Source organism: Propithecus coquereli, unplaced genomic scaffold, assembly GCF_000956105.1.
Source record: "Propithecus coquereli isolate 6110/MARCELLA unplaced genomic scaffold, Pcoq_1.0 Scaffold237, whole genome shotgun sequence".
NCBI lineage: Eukaryota > Metazoa > Chordata > Mammalia > Primates > Indriidae > Propithecus > Propithecus coquereli.
The window spans coordinates 3,502,619-3,519,875 of NW_012147919.1; the positions used below are offsets into that span (position 1 = coordinate 3,502,619).

At 56.7% G+C, this 17,257-nt stretch overlaps 1 protein-coding gene across 1 annotated transcript in view; it reads right to left on the reverse strand.

The window, feature by feature from the left end:
* Positions 1–1,178: 1,178 nt before the first annotated feature.
* Positions 1,179–17,257, reverse strand: part of BMP7 (bone morphogenetic protein 7) — a 79,101-nt gene continuing 63,022 nt past the window's right edge. Inside the window, exons 4-7 of the mRNA XM_012645843.1 lie at positions 10,407–10,604; positions 4,439–4,515; positions 2,912–3,022; positions 1,179–1,793 (exon numbers count right to left, since the gene is read on the reverse strand). Of these exons, the coding sequence (XP_012501297.1) occupies positions 1,644–1,793; positions 2,912–3,022; positions 4,439–4,515; positions 10,407–10,604 (536 nt within the window). The 3' untranslated portion in view covers positions 1,179–1,643. The remainder of the gene's footprint in view (positions 1,794–2,911; positions 3,023–4,438; positions 4,516–10,406; positions 10,605–17,257) is intronic.

A 17,257-nucleotide genomic window follows, 5' to 3' on the forward strand; every position in this document is an offset into this window, starting at 1 on the left:
TCTCTGTTTCGTAACAACTATTTACATGTTTAAATGTACAAATGATGCTAACCAGAGGCTGGTTGGGTCGTTAAGTGGTAAGAAAACTTGCGCCAAGAGGGAGTCCCACAAAAAAACCCCAGATCTGCCAACAAACGAAACAAAATATAACAAAAACTACATTTCCCCCAGTGACTAGGCAGAGGAAAGGCTGCAGCCCAAGCTACCGAAGAAGAAAAAATAAAAGAAAATAAAAACAGAGCCCCAGTGTTTCCAGGAACCAACTTAGTCAAGATGGAGAAACATTTCCCCACTAGACTGGATTCCGCAGGACACGACCCTTCATGGATACCCTTGTGCTTTTTGCCGGTGCAGGAAATAGTCACAAACAGCCCAGCGCTCCCCAAGGCCTGTGTCTGCAGCCGGGGGCTGGGTGCACACCACGTAGGGGACCCACCGGCCAACGCGAGGAGGGCTTGTCCCAACATCCAGGTCAGCAACGCCACCTCCACGTCAGGATGCTTGGTTAGGATGTCACCCTCAACACAGCTTCTAGATCCTTCTCTTTGCCATTGGGGTCCAGCATGCCCTGCACCCATCAGGCCTCCCACTGTGCCGTCTCTGCCTTACTTCAAGGAGCCAGTTTGTCTGCAGAGCTGGTAACAGGGATCTACGCCCTCGCCAGAACCCGGCTTCAGAACGCCGGGACGGCCGAAGGACGGGGCTCCACTCAGAGGACGCGCGGAGGCCCTGGCCCCCCTTCTCACTGAGAACCGGCCTTCCTGGGGCCCCTCAGCATCAGGGCCCCGCTGCAAGTTCCATCCACTTGCCGTCCTGGTCCCCTGCGATTCCACATGCTCTCCCACCGCGGGGCGGGCTGGAAAGCCGATCTCGAATCTGCCGGTGCTTCACGCGCCTGCTTTAGCTTCGGCCACCGCACACCCAGCTGGACGACGGAACACGTTTTTTGTGCAAGGGCAACGCCCTGCCCTCCTCCTGCGAGCAAACATCTGCCCTTGCTCTTCCCCGCCAGATCTCGGGTCTGGGCGAGGCTCGGTAAACACTGGGCCTCCGCGAGCCTCGGAACGAAACCTGAAACGCGCCACCCTCCGCGGGACACGGCTTCTGTTTGTGAATCAGAATAAACCAAGACCCGGGGATAAATTGTTTAGGAAAATATATCTGTAACATCCTAACCATTTTCATCCATTCGTTTTATTGTGACATTTATTACAGGAACTTCCGCGTCAGGTTTCTTTCTGCACAGACACAAACGCGCCCACCCCTCACCACGGCCCCTTCCCCCGCTGCCAGGTGGCCCGGCTGGCGGGCGCGCGCTCACAACCACCCCTGGGAACGAGTCCGGGCACGGCCGAGACGTCAGGGCCAGTGACCCTGGCCAGGCAATTTTTCTTTCTAGATGTTTTTTCTTGCTAGGTTTTGCCTGCAGCAGCGAGTAGGATCTTGTCCGTGGGATGCCGCCGCCCAAAAACTGATCAAAAGCCATTTGCCGCTCGAATTCCTTCACACTCTTGCGCCTTTACAGTTGGGGCGGGGGAAGGCAGAGTCTCACGTAAGGCAGTTGGTCTGCGGGCTCCCTGCCCGGGCGGGCGGTGGAGGATCCAGGAGAAACGTGGCCCACGGGGTCTGGTTTCCAGGAGGGGCTAGTGGCAGCCACAGGCCCGGACCACCATGTTCCTGTACTTTTTCAGGATGACGTTGGAGCTGTCGTCGAAGTAGAGGACAGAGATGGCGTTGAGCTGCGTGGGAGCACAGCAGGGCTTGGGCACCGTCTCCGGGTTGATGAAGTGGACCTGGAACACACGGAAACGCCGACGGTGGTGACAGGCGGCGAGGCCCTGCCGTCGGCCTGTGTTCGTACCGGGGACACGCGCGCCTGGCGGACCGCAGGTGGCCTTCACCAAGTCAGCCCTGGTCTGAGCACGTGCCATGTACAACTCGGTTCTAGACCGTCCCTGTTTACAGAAGTGGGAACCAAAGTAGAGTCTTCCCAGCAGACGGCTGCGAAGGAAGTGGCCAGATCAGACATTTGGGGCCAGAGAATTCCTTGTTGTGGCCGGTCGGCTGCTACACGAAGGGACAAAATCCCTAATTCTTACCACTACCGTTGTTGGGAATACAGTACTAATCATACCATGAGAGTGGCCCCCTGTGCCGGGCACGGTAATCTCGTTATCACACCGAATCTCCCCCGGGACCCCACAGTTTAACTCGAAATAGCCCCCATGGGTCCCCCCAGCCTCCCCCACCTCCATCTCTCCAGCCCGTTGGCCTCTTCTCGGCGCTTCCCCTGCCCTGAAACTTCTCATCTGTTTACTTGACTGTTTCATTCACTGGAAAACGAAGCCCTGAGGCCAAGGACACATCTGCGCTGTCCCTGCAGTGTCCCCAGCTCCCAGTGTAGACGCTCAGTCAACACAGTGAACACCCGCGAATGACTGAACCAGGAAGTTCCAGGCTAGGAGAGGAAGACGGGAGCTCTGCAAGGGGCCACGTGACAAGCTCGCAAGCCCGCCTGTCCCAGGGGAACAGGTGGCGTCAGGGCCGCAGTGGGGGCGCAAGCCTGAGAATGCCTCTCTGACTTACCCCAGCAGCCCAGGACAACAGCCCCCAGAAGAGGCCAGGCCAGGGCCCAGCGCTTTGGTAGGTACAGTAACCAGCACCCATGAAACTGTTTCAGTTACTTTCAAAATTAGAAGAAATAAATGAACTCCGGAGTGGAAGATTATATTTATGGCAATGAAGTCATAAAATATAATCCTTGATTTTTCTTTTTAATGGAGCAAGGGGCCCACAAAAGTCACGACGTGACCTTGGGCAGAAATCTACTCGGGCCCCGGCCTGGAGGATCTGGTGGCCCCGCAGCCCACCCTGTCTGGCTGACCACACCCCGCGGTGGCGTGACACCCACCAGCGTCTGCACGATGGCGTGGTTGGTGGCGTTCATGTAGGAGTTCAGCGGGAAGGCGCACTCCCCCTCGCAGTAGTAGGCCGCGTAGCCTTCGGGTGCGATGATCCAGTCCTGTGGGAGGGAGGAGAGAGCAGAGGAGTGGCCCGGTAGCGCCCACAACCATGAGGAAGGCCTGAGCAGCTGGCCAGACGCCACCATGCTAGGCCACGTCCCAAGGTCAAAGGCTCGGACTGCGCCCTCCTGAGCAGCCGGGGTGGGCAGGGGCAGGAGGAATGGGCGGCAGAGGGAAAAGGAGACAAAGATGCCAGGGGCTGGGCCGAGCCCAGAATGGACATGCCAGCGCTTCATCTCCCGGACAGACGGTGACACAGCGAGGAGGCTCAGGCGTCCCAGTGGCTGGCCCTGGCATCGGCTATGCCCCAGGAGGTGGCAGTGCATTGGCAGTTTGCCTTAAACAAACCCTCCGTGCCTGAGTGCACCCACCCCCCAGAAAGGCCAGTGACCCACAGTATGTGGGGCGAGAGCTCAGTGCAGTGCAGGCTGCCTCGCACGGCGCCTGGCGTGCCCCTGCGGCTCAGTACGGCACCGCGGGCTGGCACACCCGCCTCTCGGGCAGAGATGTTCAGGCCATCGATACGCTCCTCAGTGACTCTTAAGTGCACGGAATCTTCCCGCAGAGGTCTCTGGGGTTTGGATTCTGTTCTAGCAACGAATGCCGGCCCTGCCCCAAGGACAGGCTCCCAGGAGGGAAGCGAGCTGGCTGAGGGCACAAGGGCCCTGCAGGTACCTGGACGTGACGCCCAGGCAAGAATCTGGACTTCCCACTGAACCACGAGCTCCCAGCGGGCAGGAAACACCGCCTCTTGCCCTGATGACCTTACGACGATGCCCTGCCCGGGGTGTGTGGGCTCCACGGGGCAGTCAGGTTGTGATGCTCCTGCTGCATCTCCAGCGCCCAGAGCAGGGCCCAGACGCCGCAGAGGCTCCAGAACTGCTGCCCAGTGAGAACCACTCCCGGGCTCGCAGCGGATGCTCCGTGGAGCGCACGGCCCTCGCTGCTCACCCGGGACTCATCCCCTGCCTGCCCTTGGCCTCACGTCATCCAAACGGCTCTCGTTCCCGGAACGGGGCCCCACCCCGAAACGGCTGGCTGGTTCAGGAACAAGCACCTGGCCCATGCTGGGCCCATCAGTCCTTCCCTGGGAATCTGAATCGGGGCAGACGGGGCGGAGGGGGAGACGGCTCCGCAGGCAGCTGGGATCTAACTCCCAGTGGCCATGTCGGAGAAGCAGCCAGGACGGCAACCAGGCTCAAGTCCAAAGTGCTGGGTTCCTGGTTCTAGTTTGAGTCTCAGCAATTTTTCTGTTCTTGGCTTTCACAAGACCCCCCGTGTCCTGAACCCAAGTCCCTTTCCCACTGACACCTGGAGCCTTAACTGGCAGAGATGAGAAACACGCTCGGGGCACGTACGGAGCACACACCTGCTGCCCCGGGCCACAGCGCCCAGGAGGGGCCGGCGGCCCTTACCTGCCAGCCCAGGTCGCGGAAGCTGACGTACAGCTCGTGCTTCTTGCAGGCCTGTCTCTGGTCGCTGCTGCTGTTCTCTGCGGGGACGAAGAAGGGAGGCAGCAGAACCAGGGAGGAAAAAGAAACACACACATGAAATCCCTAGGTCTAAGGCAGCGGCGTGAGCGACAACCCCGCGCAGATGGCCGAGGGCGAATCTGCTGGCACAAAAGCCAGTTCGAGGACCTGCAGTCTTAAAATTCACTTCTACCCCCAGCAAAGGGCCCCAGGAAGGGGAGTGCCAATGCCCCCATCCCTCTCTCAGTCTTGGCCCACAGCACTTTCTGGATTCCTCTGTGGACACTGGTGTCTTTTATACGCACGTGTTGTTGGCATGCTGACATCTGCCCGATGCCACAGGGGACCAGGCCCAGCCACATCCCACAGCGCCAGCTGCGGGAGCCCCGCTCAGAGCGACCTGCTTCTGAACAACCTCGCCCTGTGAGGCCAGGGCCCCTGCAGGGGCCACGGGTGCACGCAGGGCCTGGGACAAGGCCCCCGTCACCACCACCAAGAAGAAACAAGAGGGAAGAAAGTCAAATCCCACTGACCTTCCAGAAAAACATACTCCTGAGGTTTCTTTGAAGAGAGAAAATTATGCACTGGGGTTTTCCAGAAGTATGCGAGTTTGTAAGCATTGGGTCAGGGACTGAGCGCTTGTAAACACTGCTGGAGAAATCTGTCTGTCTCACACCCACACACTGTATGTCTTCCCTCCACTCTGCAGCTACAGGGACTGTTTTCTTCCTACCCATGACCTGTTTTACCTCCATCGAGCACCCTCCAGGGCTCCTTGTCACCCTCAGAGTGGCGCCCTGAGCGGCTCTGACTCCTGCACAGTCGAGCCCCGCCAAGCCCCAGTCAGGCCAGCCTTTGTTCTGTCCAGCCCATGCCCACCTCAGGGCCTTTGCACTTGCTGTTTCCACCACCCTTGTTGTGTCTGGCTACTCTGAGATATTCACCTCCTCAAAGAGGCCTTCTGGAGTCACTGTTGGGTCCCCAGAGCCTCATGCCCACCCATCCTTGTGGAGCGAACACCCAGGCACATGAGCAGAGGCGGGGTCAGTGCGGTGGCTTCTGTCCACTCCTCTAATGTCCTCAAGGCCTCAGTGTCCCAGGAGGTAATGAAGACCAGTGGACGAGGTGAGAGGGGAGAGTGGAGAGGAAAGGCCCAGAAGATGACCTGGGGCTTGCCCTGCTCACCTGACCTGCGCTGGGAAACTTCTGGGAGCCGCCTGTTCCCATCACCTCACGCAGATGGGCCTGGGGGTGGCCCTCCTGGTGACTCCGGTGCAGAACCCTCCTGGCAACCGCACCCCGTCCCAGGGACGGGTTTGGAAACCCAGGTCTGGACTCAGCAGCACACGTCCTGCTGCTGGAGTCAGGAATTGGTTCAGGTAAGGACAGGTGACCCAACTCAAACCAGCGGGACTTAGGGGCTTCTGGAAAAGTTTCCTCATTCCCAAGAAAGACCCACGGGAAGATGTTCGCTCTCTTCCTCCTGATGCCTGGGAACAAAACCCAGTGAAGGCCCCGGGCACGTTCAGCCACGGCCTCGAGATGGGACGACACTGAGGATGGCGGGGACAGAGGAGCCCGGCCGTGATCACACTGCAGAGCTCCCGGGTCACAGCACGGGGTGGTTTATTACGATCTTTCCAGCCCGCCGGTCAGGGAATCTGAAACGACACTCATACTCCATTCGCACCCCCGCTTTAACCGCCCAACGCCAGGACCGTTCCCGCCACGCACGTCGGCACGCCGTCGGGGCGCGTGCCCAGGTGCAGACACAGCTCGCTTTCGGCTTCCTCCTGGTTCACAAGAGTGCTTTCTGCGCGGCTTCTCGGTTAATGGGAAATGGTGTGACAAGGACATCACCGAATTCCCTTCCCTGGGCCTCGATGTTCCCATCTGTAAAGTAGGTGCGATGGGAGTAGTGCGGGAAGCCAACCTCCTACAACCCACAGGCGCGGTGACCACACAGACTGGACACCCTCACTGTGCAGCTCCCCCAGGGCTGAGAACAACCTTGCGATGAAGTGGGGGGACGAGTGGGGTGGGAAGGAGGGAGAAAGAGAAAGAAGACTGGGTGGAGGCGGCAGGGAGGGCAGGACAGCGTGGAGGGTTTTCCAGAAACACTCGGGCCGGAGATGAGGACGTGTTCTTTGCCGGGAGGCTGAATCACAGGCTACCTTTCTTTTCATCAGCTTTTTTGCATATTCCCCATCTGTCCGCCTAGCTACATTAGCTATAGTCCAGAAAAGCAATTTCTCAGGATGTACGGCCAATGAGAAAATTACACTTGATCACACCAGAACTGTGAGTTTGTAAGAGGGACCCCGCGCCGAGGAGACACTCAAGACGAGCTGCAAAGTGACCGCGGTGAGGGCTGGGGGTGGCCCCTAGACGCCCTGCCCTTGCCGCCTGCGTGCCTGGTGCACTCGTGCATTCATTCGTTCAGCCAAATCGCACGGGTGCCTACTGGGGTGCAGACGGCGTCTCAGGCCTGAGTGAATGAAGCCCTGCCACTAGGGACTTCTCTTCCAGGACGAGAAGCGGGTGACAGACAGACCGGCCAGTGCACGTAATTGCACACGGATGGAGCGGCCAGGCCGGGCGTGCTGCCAGGTGCCGGCAGAGGGCTCTTCAGAGGAAGTGAGAGAGCCGCCGGGGTGGGGGGGGTGTGCATTCCTGCATGGGGGTGCCGGGGGTGCCCTCTGTGACTGAGGAAGTCAGAGCAGCGCCGGGCACCAAAGCCATCAAGGAAGGAGAAGCTCAGGCCTGGGTCGTCTGCTGCAGTGGCAGGGGTGGGACGGTTTACTTTGTTGGAACAAGCCCAAGGCTCGACGCAGCTGCAGGGCAGCGGGGTCCTCCCCAGGGCCAGGTTGTCCTTAACGTGCAAAGCTCAAGGTCAAGGAACCATCAGAGAAGAGCTGAGTGGCTCCCCTACTCAGTGCGCCCTCTGGAGCACACAGACGTCCAGCAGAGATCTAAGAGCAACTACGGCTGTGGCCACGCCCATGGCTGCAGGTAGCGACACTCATGAACCTTCTCCTGCCTCCCGATGGGGAGGCAGAAGGTAGGAGGGAGGGACACTGGGTGAAGCAGCTAGAATGGGCCAGGGACAGTGCTGGCTGCTGCTAGTGTCCTGAGTAAAGGAGGATCTTGAAGCTACGTGCAGGCTCAGTGAGAAGAAAGAGCCACGATTGATTAGCAATGTCTGCCCTGAGCAGAGGATAGGCAAGGAGTGGCCTGAGCGCCACTGTCCCCAACCCTGTCTTAAAGCGAAGCAGTGATATTTGGCTTAGTGTTCAAACCCGAGGCCCAAGATACCATGGCTGAGCATAGCCCATGAAGCCAGTTGTGGCATGTCAGTGGGGGTGGGCGCTGGCCCTGCCATCAGGGTCCCCAGACACCTGCACTGCCCTTCTAGGTCTCTCTGGATCATGGCCATCCCAGGAGAGAGTGGCTAGAACTCCTGGGTATCACCATGACTTCTTCCTATTAGCAGGAAAGCAAAGGAAGGAAGCAAATGAGACACTCCCAGCTCCCTGTCCCTCCACTCCTGCCCCACCAGCCCCAGGTAGCAGAAAGCAAGCGCGCAGGAGTGGCTCCAGGTGCCAGGGCTGCGGCTTCAGGCGCCACCACAAGCCCCTGCCTGAGCAGCGCGCAAGTCACTACTGGTGCTCAGACTCGGCCCCCGCCCCCGCGGGTCATCTGGACAAGGTGGCTGCTTACCCGGGAGCTGGGTCCAAACGTGGGTGGCAGGAGGAAGCAGAGGGAGGAGAGGGGCCCAGTTTCTCAACCCCAAACCGCACCATCTGAAGAGCAGTGGAAGCCCCAGGGGGGACAGGGCTGGCCTGCAGGGAAGAGCTCCGCGGTGGGGCGGCGTGCCGGAGCATGTGTCCCCCGCCCCAGCACACCAAGGGCTGCCGAGCAGGAGAGGACTCAACTTGTGTGGCCCCAGGCAGGGTTCCCAGCCCATCACGTGCAGGCAGAGCATTTCAGATGGGCACGAACACACTCACTCACACACACACACCCACAAACACACACACACATACTCTCTCTCTCTCTCTCTCTCACTAAAGGATTCTGGCTTACTAAGACTAGGGTGGGGCCTAGGCCTCGGTATTTTTTTATTAAACTTCCAGGCAAGGTTTAGAAGAACTTAAAATAGAGCCAGGGAGGAGAAATCAACGGGAAGGAGGCAGGTCCCAAGCAAAGCAGAATAGCTGCTATGTGAGGTAGTGAGAGCCCCATCCCAGGGGTTATGTAAGTGGAGACTTGATGGGGGAAATCAGCTGTTCAATTTTAAGACTTCGAGGGCTAGTTCCTCCTCCCTTGTTACCGAGATACGCCTGATAGAGCTCCAAGACACAGGAGTCTTTGCTGGGATGGAATCTGCCAGCGCTTCCTGCCTGGCTGATTTTCAAAAGCCTCTAACCCGCTGTCTCTGAGCCCCACCCTTCAGCACCCCATCCTGCTCTCACCTTTCTCAGAGAAGCCAGAATGATCTTATCACCTACACCCCACACCGTAGCATCGGAGACTTCCAGATTTGTTTGGGATGAAGTTCAAACCCAAGATGTGTCTTCCAAGAGAACGCCTGACCCTGCTCCCCCGCCTCAGCCAGCAGGGGCTCCTCCCCCTCCCCAAAGCTGTCTGAAACCGTCCAGCCCAGTCCAGCCTGGGCCCTCACCCCGACAGGCCCCAGTGCCCGGAGCATCGCATCCAGACCGCCTGGCTCAGGGGCACCTACTCAGTCCAGCTCACGGCACTCAGCTCACTGCCTGCAGGAAGTCTGGTCTGCACCCCGGCCACCGTCCCCCACTCCAGCCTGGACATGAATGACAGCCACCTCCCGCCTGTCCCGAATCAGCTCCCCGAGGGCAGCCTGGGTCCAGGCGTTCACTGTGGAACCCCAGCCCCCAAAAGCCCGGCATCGGGGAGACTCCCAGACGTGAACCAAGGGATCCGGCTGGGCTTTGATTTGGGGGGTCACAGAGCCCTTTGAGAAGCCTGTTCTACAGAGACGACCGCTGAGTTCCGGCCCCCGAATCTCTCCTCTGGGCAACGCATTGGCTTCACTGCTATTAATCTTTGAGCTGCTTGCAATGAAAATGATACCTTGATTTTTAATTTTTTTTTAACTTATAGTAAAGAAACATTTCAAACAAACCTAAAAGTATCCCAAATAATATATTTAAAAAAACTACCACTTATATTTAAGAAGTCTTAAAATTTGCCACGAGTTTCAAATATTTTTTATCTTAGGAAATAAAATTAAAAACAGAGCAAACTCTCACCCTCCCTATTTCTTCCTCCCCTTAGGTCTTCCCCGCAAGTTTTCAGAGTTTTCCTTCATATACGGGTATGAGGCTGTAAGTGTCGCCATTGTTTTGTCTGTTTAGAAATTTACATGATTGGCATCTTGTTATATTTTGCTACTTGCATCTTTTTTTTTAGAGCCAGGGTCTCACCCTGTCGTCCAGGCTGCAGTGCAGTGGCATGATTACAGCTCACTGTAACGTCAAACTCCTGGGCTCAAGCGATCCTCTCGCCTCAGCCTCCTGAGTAGCTGAGACTTACAGGCACGTGCCACCACATCTAGCTAATTTTTTCATTTTTTGTGGAGATGGGGTCTCACTATGTTGCCCACGCTGGTCTTGAACTCCTGGCCTCAAGCAATCCTCCCACCCGGGCTCCCAAAGTGCTGGGATTATAGGCGTGAGTCACTGTGCCTGGCCACTACTGGCATTTCTAAACCAATTTATTACTTTTACAGAATTAAGACAGTGAGCTCTGCGTAGGAGGGATTGGGGATTTGCGTTCTGCCGTATTTGCTCCAGAGCCGGCTGCAGATTTCGAGTGCAGCCCCTTGTTGGGTCCCCGGGTCTGCGTGCTGGCCCCCCAGCCCTGGGCGTACCTGCCACGTTGGCCATCCTCAGGGCTTCCTGGTTCTTGGGCGTCTTGGAGCGATTCTGGCTGCGCTGCTTGCTCCCCGCGGACCGGATGCTGCGGAAGTGGACCTCCGTGGCCTTGAAGAAAGCCACCATGAAGGGCTGCTTGTTCTGGGGCCCGTGCCGCCCGATCAGGCCCGCCAACTTGGGGTTGATGCTCTGCCCTGGACGGGAAGCAGCCGAAGGCACAGAAGGGTGGTTACGAGAGAGGCGGGGCGCGGGTGAGGGGCTGCACGGACATCGCGCCGTTCGCGCCTCACAACTCACGCACACGCCCGTCATCCGCCATCTACGGGGCACTCCCTCCGGGCCAGGTGTGGTTTTAGGAGCTTGGGACACAACCGCGAACACAGCTAAGAAAACTCCCTGCTGGCTGGGCTTCCCTGCTGTGGGGAGGCAGCGGGAACGCACGCCGCAGGGACCCACGGCGGTAAGTCAGCGGAGAAAAGGGAAGCGAGGGAGGGCCGGTGCCGGGCTGCCGCCTGCAGGCCCCAGGCGAGGGAACCCTGCAAGTGCCACTCACATTTCATCCGGCAAAGCAGGTCACGTGGCCCACCTAACGTCGAGGGGTAAGGGACAATCTTGCCCTGTGCCAAGGAGGGTGGGAGCAGTTGCAAACGGCCCTCAGGAAGACAGAGGCCAGTGAGCGCTGAAGATTGCTGGGAGCCCCTGAAGCTGGAAGAGGCAGGAAGGATCCTTCCCTACAGCGCTCGGAAGAGCACAGCCCTGCGACACCTTCATTTTGGACTTCTGGCCTGCAGACTGCGAGAGGCTGAAGCCCTGGGGTTTAAGCCACCCCGTCTGCGGCACTCCTCCGCGGCAGCCCTGGGTCAGGCACCACTGGGATGGGATCTAGTTGCTTTTAGAAGACCACCTCAGGCCGCCACTGGAGACTGGACGGCAGAGGTCAAACCGGAAGTGGGGTGACCAGGTGGAGGTCTGGAACAGTCCAGGGGAGAGGCCAGGTGAGCCGGGACCCAGGGCAGCCAGGGCTGAGGCCGGTGAGAAATGGGTAGGTCTTCAATCGTTAGTTTTTTAAAATCCATCTTTAGAACTTATTTTGGTTTGAACGTTTTGTTTTGAAATAATAACAGATTCACAGGCAGCTGTACAGGAAGGCCCCTTGTACCCTCTGCCCAGCCTCCTCCAGCGGCGATGCCTCACATAACCGGAATACAACATCCAAGCCAGGAAAACGACAGACTCCAGGTGCGTTCTGAAAGAAAACCCGATTGAATTTGCCAAGATTGTAAAAGGTGTAATAAAGAGAGTCATCTCACGGGACTTGCACGCTCTTGGCCTAAGCCCCTGGGAGAAGGGAGGGCCCTTTACCAAGACAGGGAAACTGAGGCAGGGGCAGAGGCTGGAAGAGGAAACGCAGTTTGGTTTAGCAGATACCATCTGACATCCCCACGTGACACCCAGCGAGCGGGAGCTGCCGCAGGCTGCAGACCATCCCAGCCCGGGCCTGACGGATTGGAAGAGAGGAGCTCGGGCCTGGCGAGGGAGGAGGTGGGGCCCAGGCCAGCCGTCCTGGGTTCCAAGTCCCGCCTCTGTCACCGAATGCACAGATGCAGCTCAGAGCAGGGCCGTGCGCATAGTGAGTGCTCGGAAAACGCCAGCAACAGGCACCTGGGCGTCCCCAGCACAGAGATGGCGTTTAACGCTGGGAAACTGGACGTGCTGACCGGGGAGAACGCATAGCTGGACAAGTGACGTGAAGACCACACCCGGGTGGTCTCTCTTTTCCACGAAGAGGTCAGGGGAATGTGGTAGAGACTGGGCAGCAGTGCTGAGAGAGAAGGATCTGGAAGAAGCTTGGACGGAAGGCAGGGGGACACCAAGACGATATGGGGTCCCAGAAACCGAGGGAAGAAAGTGGAGGGAGAGACTTCCGTGTCCTGTGCTTGCCGGCGGGTCTGAGGTGTGGACTTGGACCAGGCTGTCTATCTGGTGGCTCTGACAACAGTGAGGTCATCAGCAAATACACATTTAACACCGTGTCTGGTGGGGGTGAGTATTCCAAAGGAAAGTGTCAGATGGACACAAAGCCTACTTACTCCTGGCAGAGCAAGCTCAGAGAGGCTGCATAACCCGCCTAAGGACACCCAGCCTGGGAGCAACCAAGCAGAATCTGAAGCCAGATCTGGCCAGCTGAAGAGTCAGGACGCCTGGTCACTGCAGGTTCGATGCCCCCACGTTAGGTGAGAGGGGTCAGAGGCCAGCAAAGCTGAGGGCTTCTGGAAGGTCCCGGGTGCGTCCACATCTGGAATTAACTTCCCCTGGAGTCCGCCAGACGGGCCAGAAGTCGAGAAACCCAGCCTCCAGACCAGATCGGCACCAGGAGGTTGGCTTTGGTTTTTTTAACAACTAATGTTTAAAGGAACAAATTTCCCCATCCACCGCTATTTTACCTTCACCCCTTTCAACGTCGGCTTCCTGCATTCCTGAGCAGGGTTTCCTCGAGTTCACCCATCTATAATTTGAACGATTCTATAAAAGAAACCATTAAAGCTGAGCCCCTAGGAATTGTGTTTCCCCCCTGGAAGGGTTTTAGGGCAAAATAAAAATGCCTGGCCTGAAAACCTGATCCTACTCCAGATACCTTAAATCCAAGTGCTGCGCACAGCCTCTCTGCCCCTCGGAGCAAGGGCGCCTGGCCTGCTCCTGTGGCTGTCGGGACGGCCACGTCCAGGGACCCACAGCCTCAGTTGAGACGTGGTGGGACAGAGGGGAGAGAAGAGGGTCTCGAGGGTGTTCAAACCCACACATCTGCCACTGACCAGCAGGCTGAGAGGTGAAGTTGCACACTGAGGCCTCGACTTCCTCATCTGTAAAATGGGGATGATGCTACCAGTGTCACTCATCCGCCCTTTCCTTGGTAACCAGCCCAATGTAAGCAGCTGTCCTCAAGCAGCCTGCACCCCGCCTTGGAGTGGGGCCTGTGATCTAATAAAAGGCAACTAATCCTCCGACTACAGTGATTGATTCAGGGATTAGCACGTGACCAAATTCGGCCAATGAAGGGAGCCAATATGGCAGAAGCGTCCCACTCTGGGTCCAGAGCAACCTTTTCTCTCTCTCTCTCTCTCTCTCTCTCTCTCTCGACAGGATTGAGGGAGGATGGATGGAGCCCCAGAAACAGCCATCATCTGGCAACTAGGAGGAGACCACATTTCCAAATGAGGCTACCCTGGTAGAAGGAAGAGCAGAGAGACTGGGTCTCTCAGGATCCCGCCAAGTCACTGGATCAAACCAGTCCTGAAGCTCACACTCCCACCCCAACCACCAAGATGTACGACCCCCTGGATGCTTTAGTCTCAGCTGGTATTTAGGTTGTTCTTGCCCCTTTCTTAGAGACTTGAGGAGACGGAACATGGCACAAGCCATCCTGGGCCTGGCATGGAACAGGCGCTCCGAGGGCAGATTCAGATTCTTCCCCTCTGCCCCCAAGTTTGCGAAAAGACTCAGGTTGTCAACCAAAAGGCTGACACACACCACAATGGACATTTCTTCTCCTTCAGCAAGAAACAGGGACGCAGAAAACAGGCTGGAAGTATCTCATGGCAGTTAAACAAACAGTTATCACATGACCCAACAATCCCACTCCCAGGCACGTACCCAAGAAATGCAAACACAGGTGCACACAAAACATAGGTGCACACGAGCGTTTGCAGCAGCAGCGTTTATAACAGAGCAAGAGTGGAAACAACCCAAACGTCTATCAACTGATGAACGGATAAAGAAATACGGTGAACCCCCGCAACGGAGTATCATTTGCCATAAAAAGGAAGGAAGTGCTGACACACACACCGCGACACGGACAAGCCTCAAACACATGATGTTCCATGAAAGAAGCCAGACACAAAGTCACACGCTGAACGATCCGTTTATACAAAAGGGCCAGAATAGGACCACAGAAACAAAAGGTAGGGAGAGAGACAACATATACATAATATTTGAACCATAAAATCTACATCTTTGGGAAAGTTGGAAAAAATTCTATTTTAGCTGAGGGTTAATAGGTTTAAAAAAAAAAAAAGCCTGCAGATTCGCCCAAGACTAGCAGGGTTTGCAAATAAAAAAACAGGATCCCTAGTTCAATCTGAGCTTCAGGCAGCTGGACGAAGTTCGCAGTATGTGGGACACACTTTAACTAGGCAGGTATTTGTCGCTCATCTGAAATTCAAACTTAACTGGGCACCTTGTGTGTTATCTGCCAACAGATTCTCCTTAAAGGTGGGACAGAAAGACTTTCCCAAAGACTAGTTATAAGTGGGCCCTCTGCAGGCTGCAGGGAACCAGAGGAGGAGGCATCTGGCCCACCTGCCGCGCAGGGGGAGCAGCCCCGCCAAGGCTTCGCTGGGACTCACGGCTTACCTCCCTGGGGGTGTTTTGTTTTCGTTCTGTTGCTTTTTAAAGTGCTGGTTTTTAAGTTCCCATACAGTAAAGCTGAGCCCTTTTTGGTTTGCAAATTTGTCAGTGTCGGCACGTGGATAGATTTGTGTACCCGACATGCCTGTCAGGGCACAGAACAGTTCCAGCCCCACAGAGAACTCCCCTGAGCTGCCTTTATCTCTGCGCTTCCCAGCCAGGGGCGATGCCCCTCCCCAGGGGATATGTGGCAATGTCTGCAGATGTCTTTGGCTGTCACAACTGGGCAGCTGCTACTGGTATTGAGTGGCTGTAGGCCAGGGAAGCTGCTAAATATCCCACAACACACAGGACGACCCCATGACTGAGAGATCCCCCGTCCAACATGTCCATAGTGCCAAGGTGGAGAAAGTAGGCTTTGCACACACTCCACCCCAGCCCCAGTCTCTGGAAAATACTGACCTGTTCACATCCCAGTAACTTTGCATTTTTTAGACATTTTATAAAATGAATTCCTACAGTCTTTTGCATTTGCTTATTTCAATCTGCAGATTGTCTCTGAGATTCATCTGTGTCGTTGTGTTTCAGTAGTTCATTCCTCTCAGTTGTACGTAAGGCCCACGGTTTGTTTATCCTCTCACCTGGTTGCTTCTCGTCTGGGTGATCCTGAACACAACAGGAAACATCCACGTACAGGGTTCTGTGTGGACCCACCTTTGCAACTTTCCAACGCAAAGATGTTAATTCCTCACGTTCCCCATTTCCCTCAGCCCTTTGCACTCCGTAGGTGTCATCTGCTCATGAATCGTCACATCTACTATCTGAAGAGGCCAGGGAAGCTGCCGGACCAGGCCCCCTGCTCCCGTGGCCCAGAGCAGAGTGGAGAAGGTCCAATCCTCGCAGGGGTGAGGGAGGCAGAGCGCCTGGGTGCAGATCCTACCGCAAAGCCATGCCCGGCCCCTTGTTCCTTGCCTTGCTCCATCCATGGGGGCTGCAAAGCAGACCCTTCCTCACCTGCAGCTCCCTCTGGGAATCGGTGCTGCAGGCTTCGCAGAAGTGTCTTCCTCCCTAAAAAGGCAGGCACGTGAAGAGATGAATTTCCTTCATCCTGCCCACTGCGCCCTCCCCCGTGCTTGGGAACATGGAGAAAGCCATCTCCCCAGCTGTGATGTGATGAGCCACAGGACAAAATGCCAAGCACGCTCAGGATGACGGAGCCAGCAGGGAAAAAGCCTTGACTACTGCTGAGACTCTAGCCAGGGGCCAGCAAGCCACAGCCCACGGGCTGTATCCAGCCCACTGCCTGTGTTTACAAATAAAGTTTTATTGGAACGCAGCCAATGCACAGTCACACACACATAGACTGTGGCTGTTTTCAAGCTAAATGGCAGGCGGAAACGAATGCCTGACCCTCAAAGCCTAAAATATCCACTCTCTTGTACTTTATAGAAAACCTGTACTGACCCTACTCTAATCAACCCTGGACCCACTCACTTCCAGACTCGTAAAGGAAACAGAAAGTGTCCTCATGAGATAAGACACCACTACTGTCTATGATCTGCCAACGTAAGTTTCCTTGACCCGCTGGTTCTCAATGAAAATGAAAACCCACCATTCCTTAAGCGCCAGCTCTGTGCCAGGCACTGTGCTAAGCCTGTTCCACGCACTGCTCCTCACTGTGACCCCTCAAGGCAGGGATTGTGACCTCACATTCACAGATGAGGAAAGTGAGGCCCAGGTACAAAGCCATCTACCTGGGACCCACTGCTAGGAGGGCAGAGACGGAGTCCACACCCTGGCCCGGCTGACTTGAGCCTAAGGGCTCAACCACTGCACCACCCAGGCAGATGTCGGGGTGAAGGACCCCCAAATTCAGAAAGGATGCCCAGGAGTGGGTGGGGGCCAACCAGGTCTGCAAAGGTAGGAAGGGTGCACTGAGGCATGGGGGAGGCTTCCAGAGGTGAGGCAGACGGACGCGGGACGCAAGGTGAGGACGGGGCAGCCAGCACGTCCTGCACGGCGGGCGGAGTCAGCAGCCCCGGCCCTGAGGGCAGGCAGGGGGCACAAACGGGGCCCCTCGGGAGAGGCAGGGACGCAAACCACCCACAGAGAGGGCGGCATCTTGGTTTTCTTGTGGCTTCTTTGTTTCCAGGCCCAGGGCCATCGGCTGCCCCTCCGAGGCTCACAGCATAAGAATGTTCCTCATTAACTGTGGAAAACATTAATTCCAGCCACTTCTCTAGATGGACCAAGGCCCAAGTGACAAGTGAGAACGTAGCTAACACTTGTGATACCTGCCTGGTCCCAAGTACCCAGTTCCGTCTCCACCACCTCTGCCCGCCCAGCCCAGAAGGACTAAGCCCGGCGGCCAGGTCATTGGGCCCCTTCTTTTCTCTCCCCCACCAGCTTCCAGACAAACAGGATGTGAAGCAATGGCCAGGAG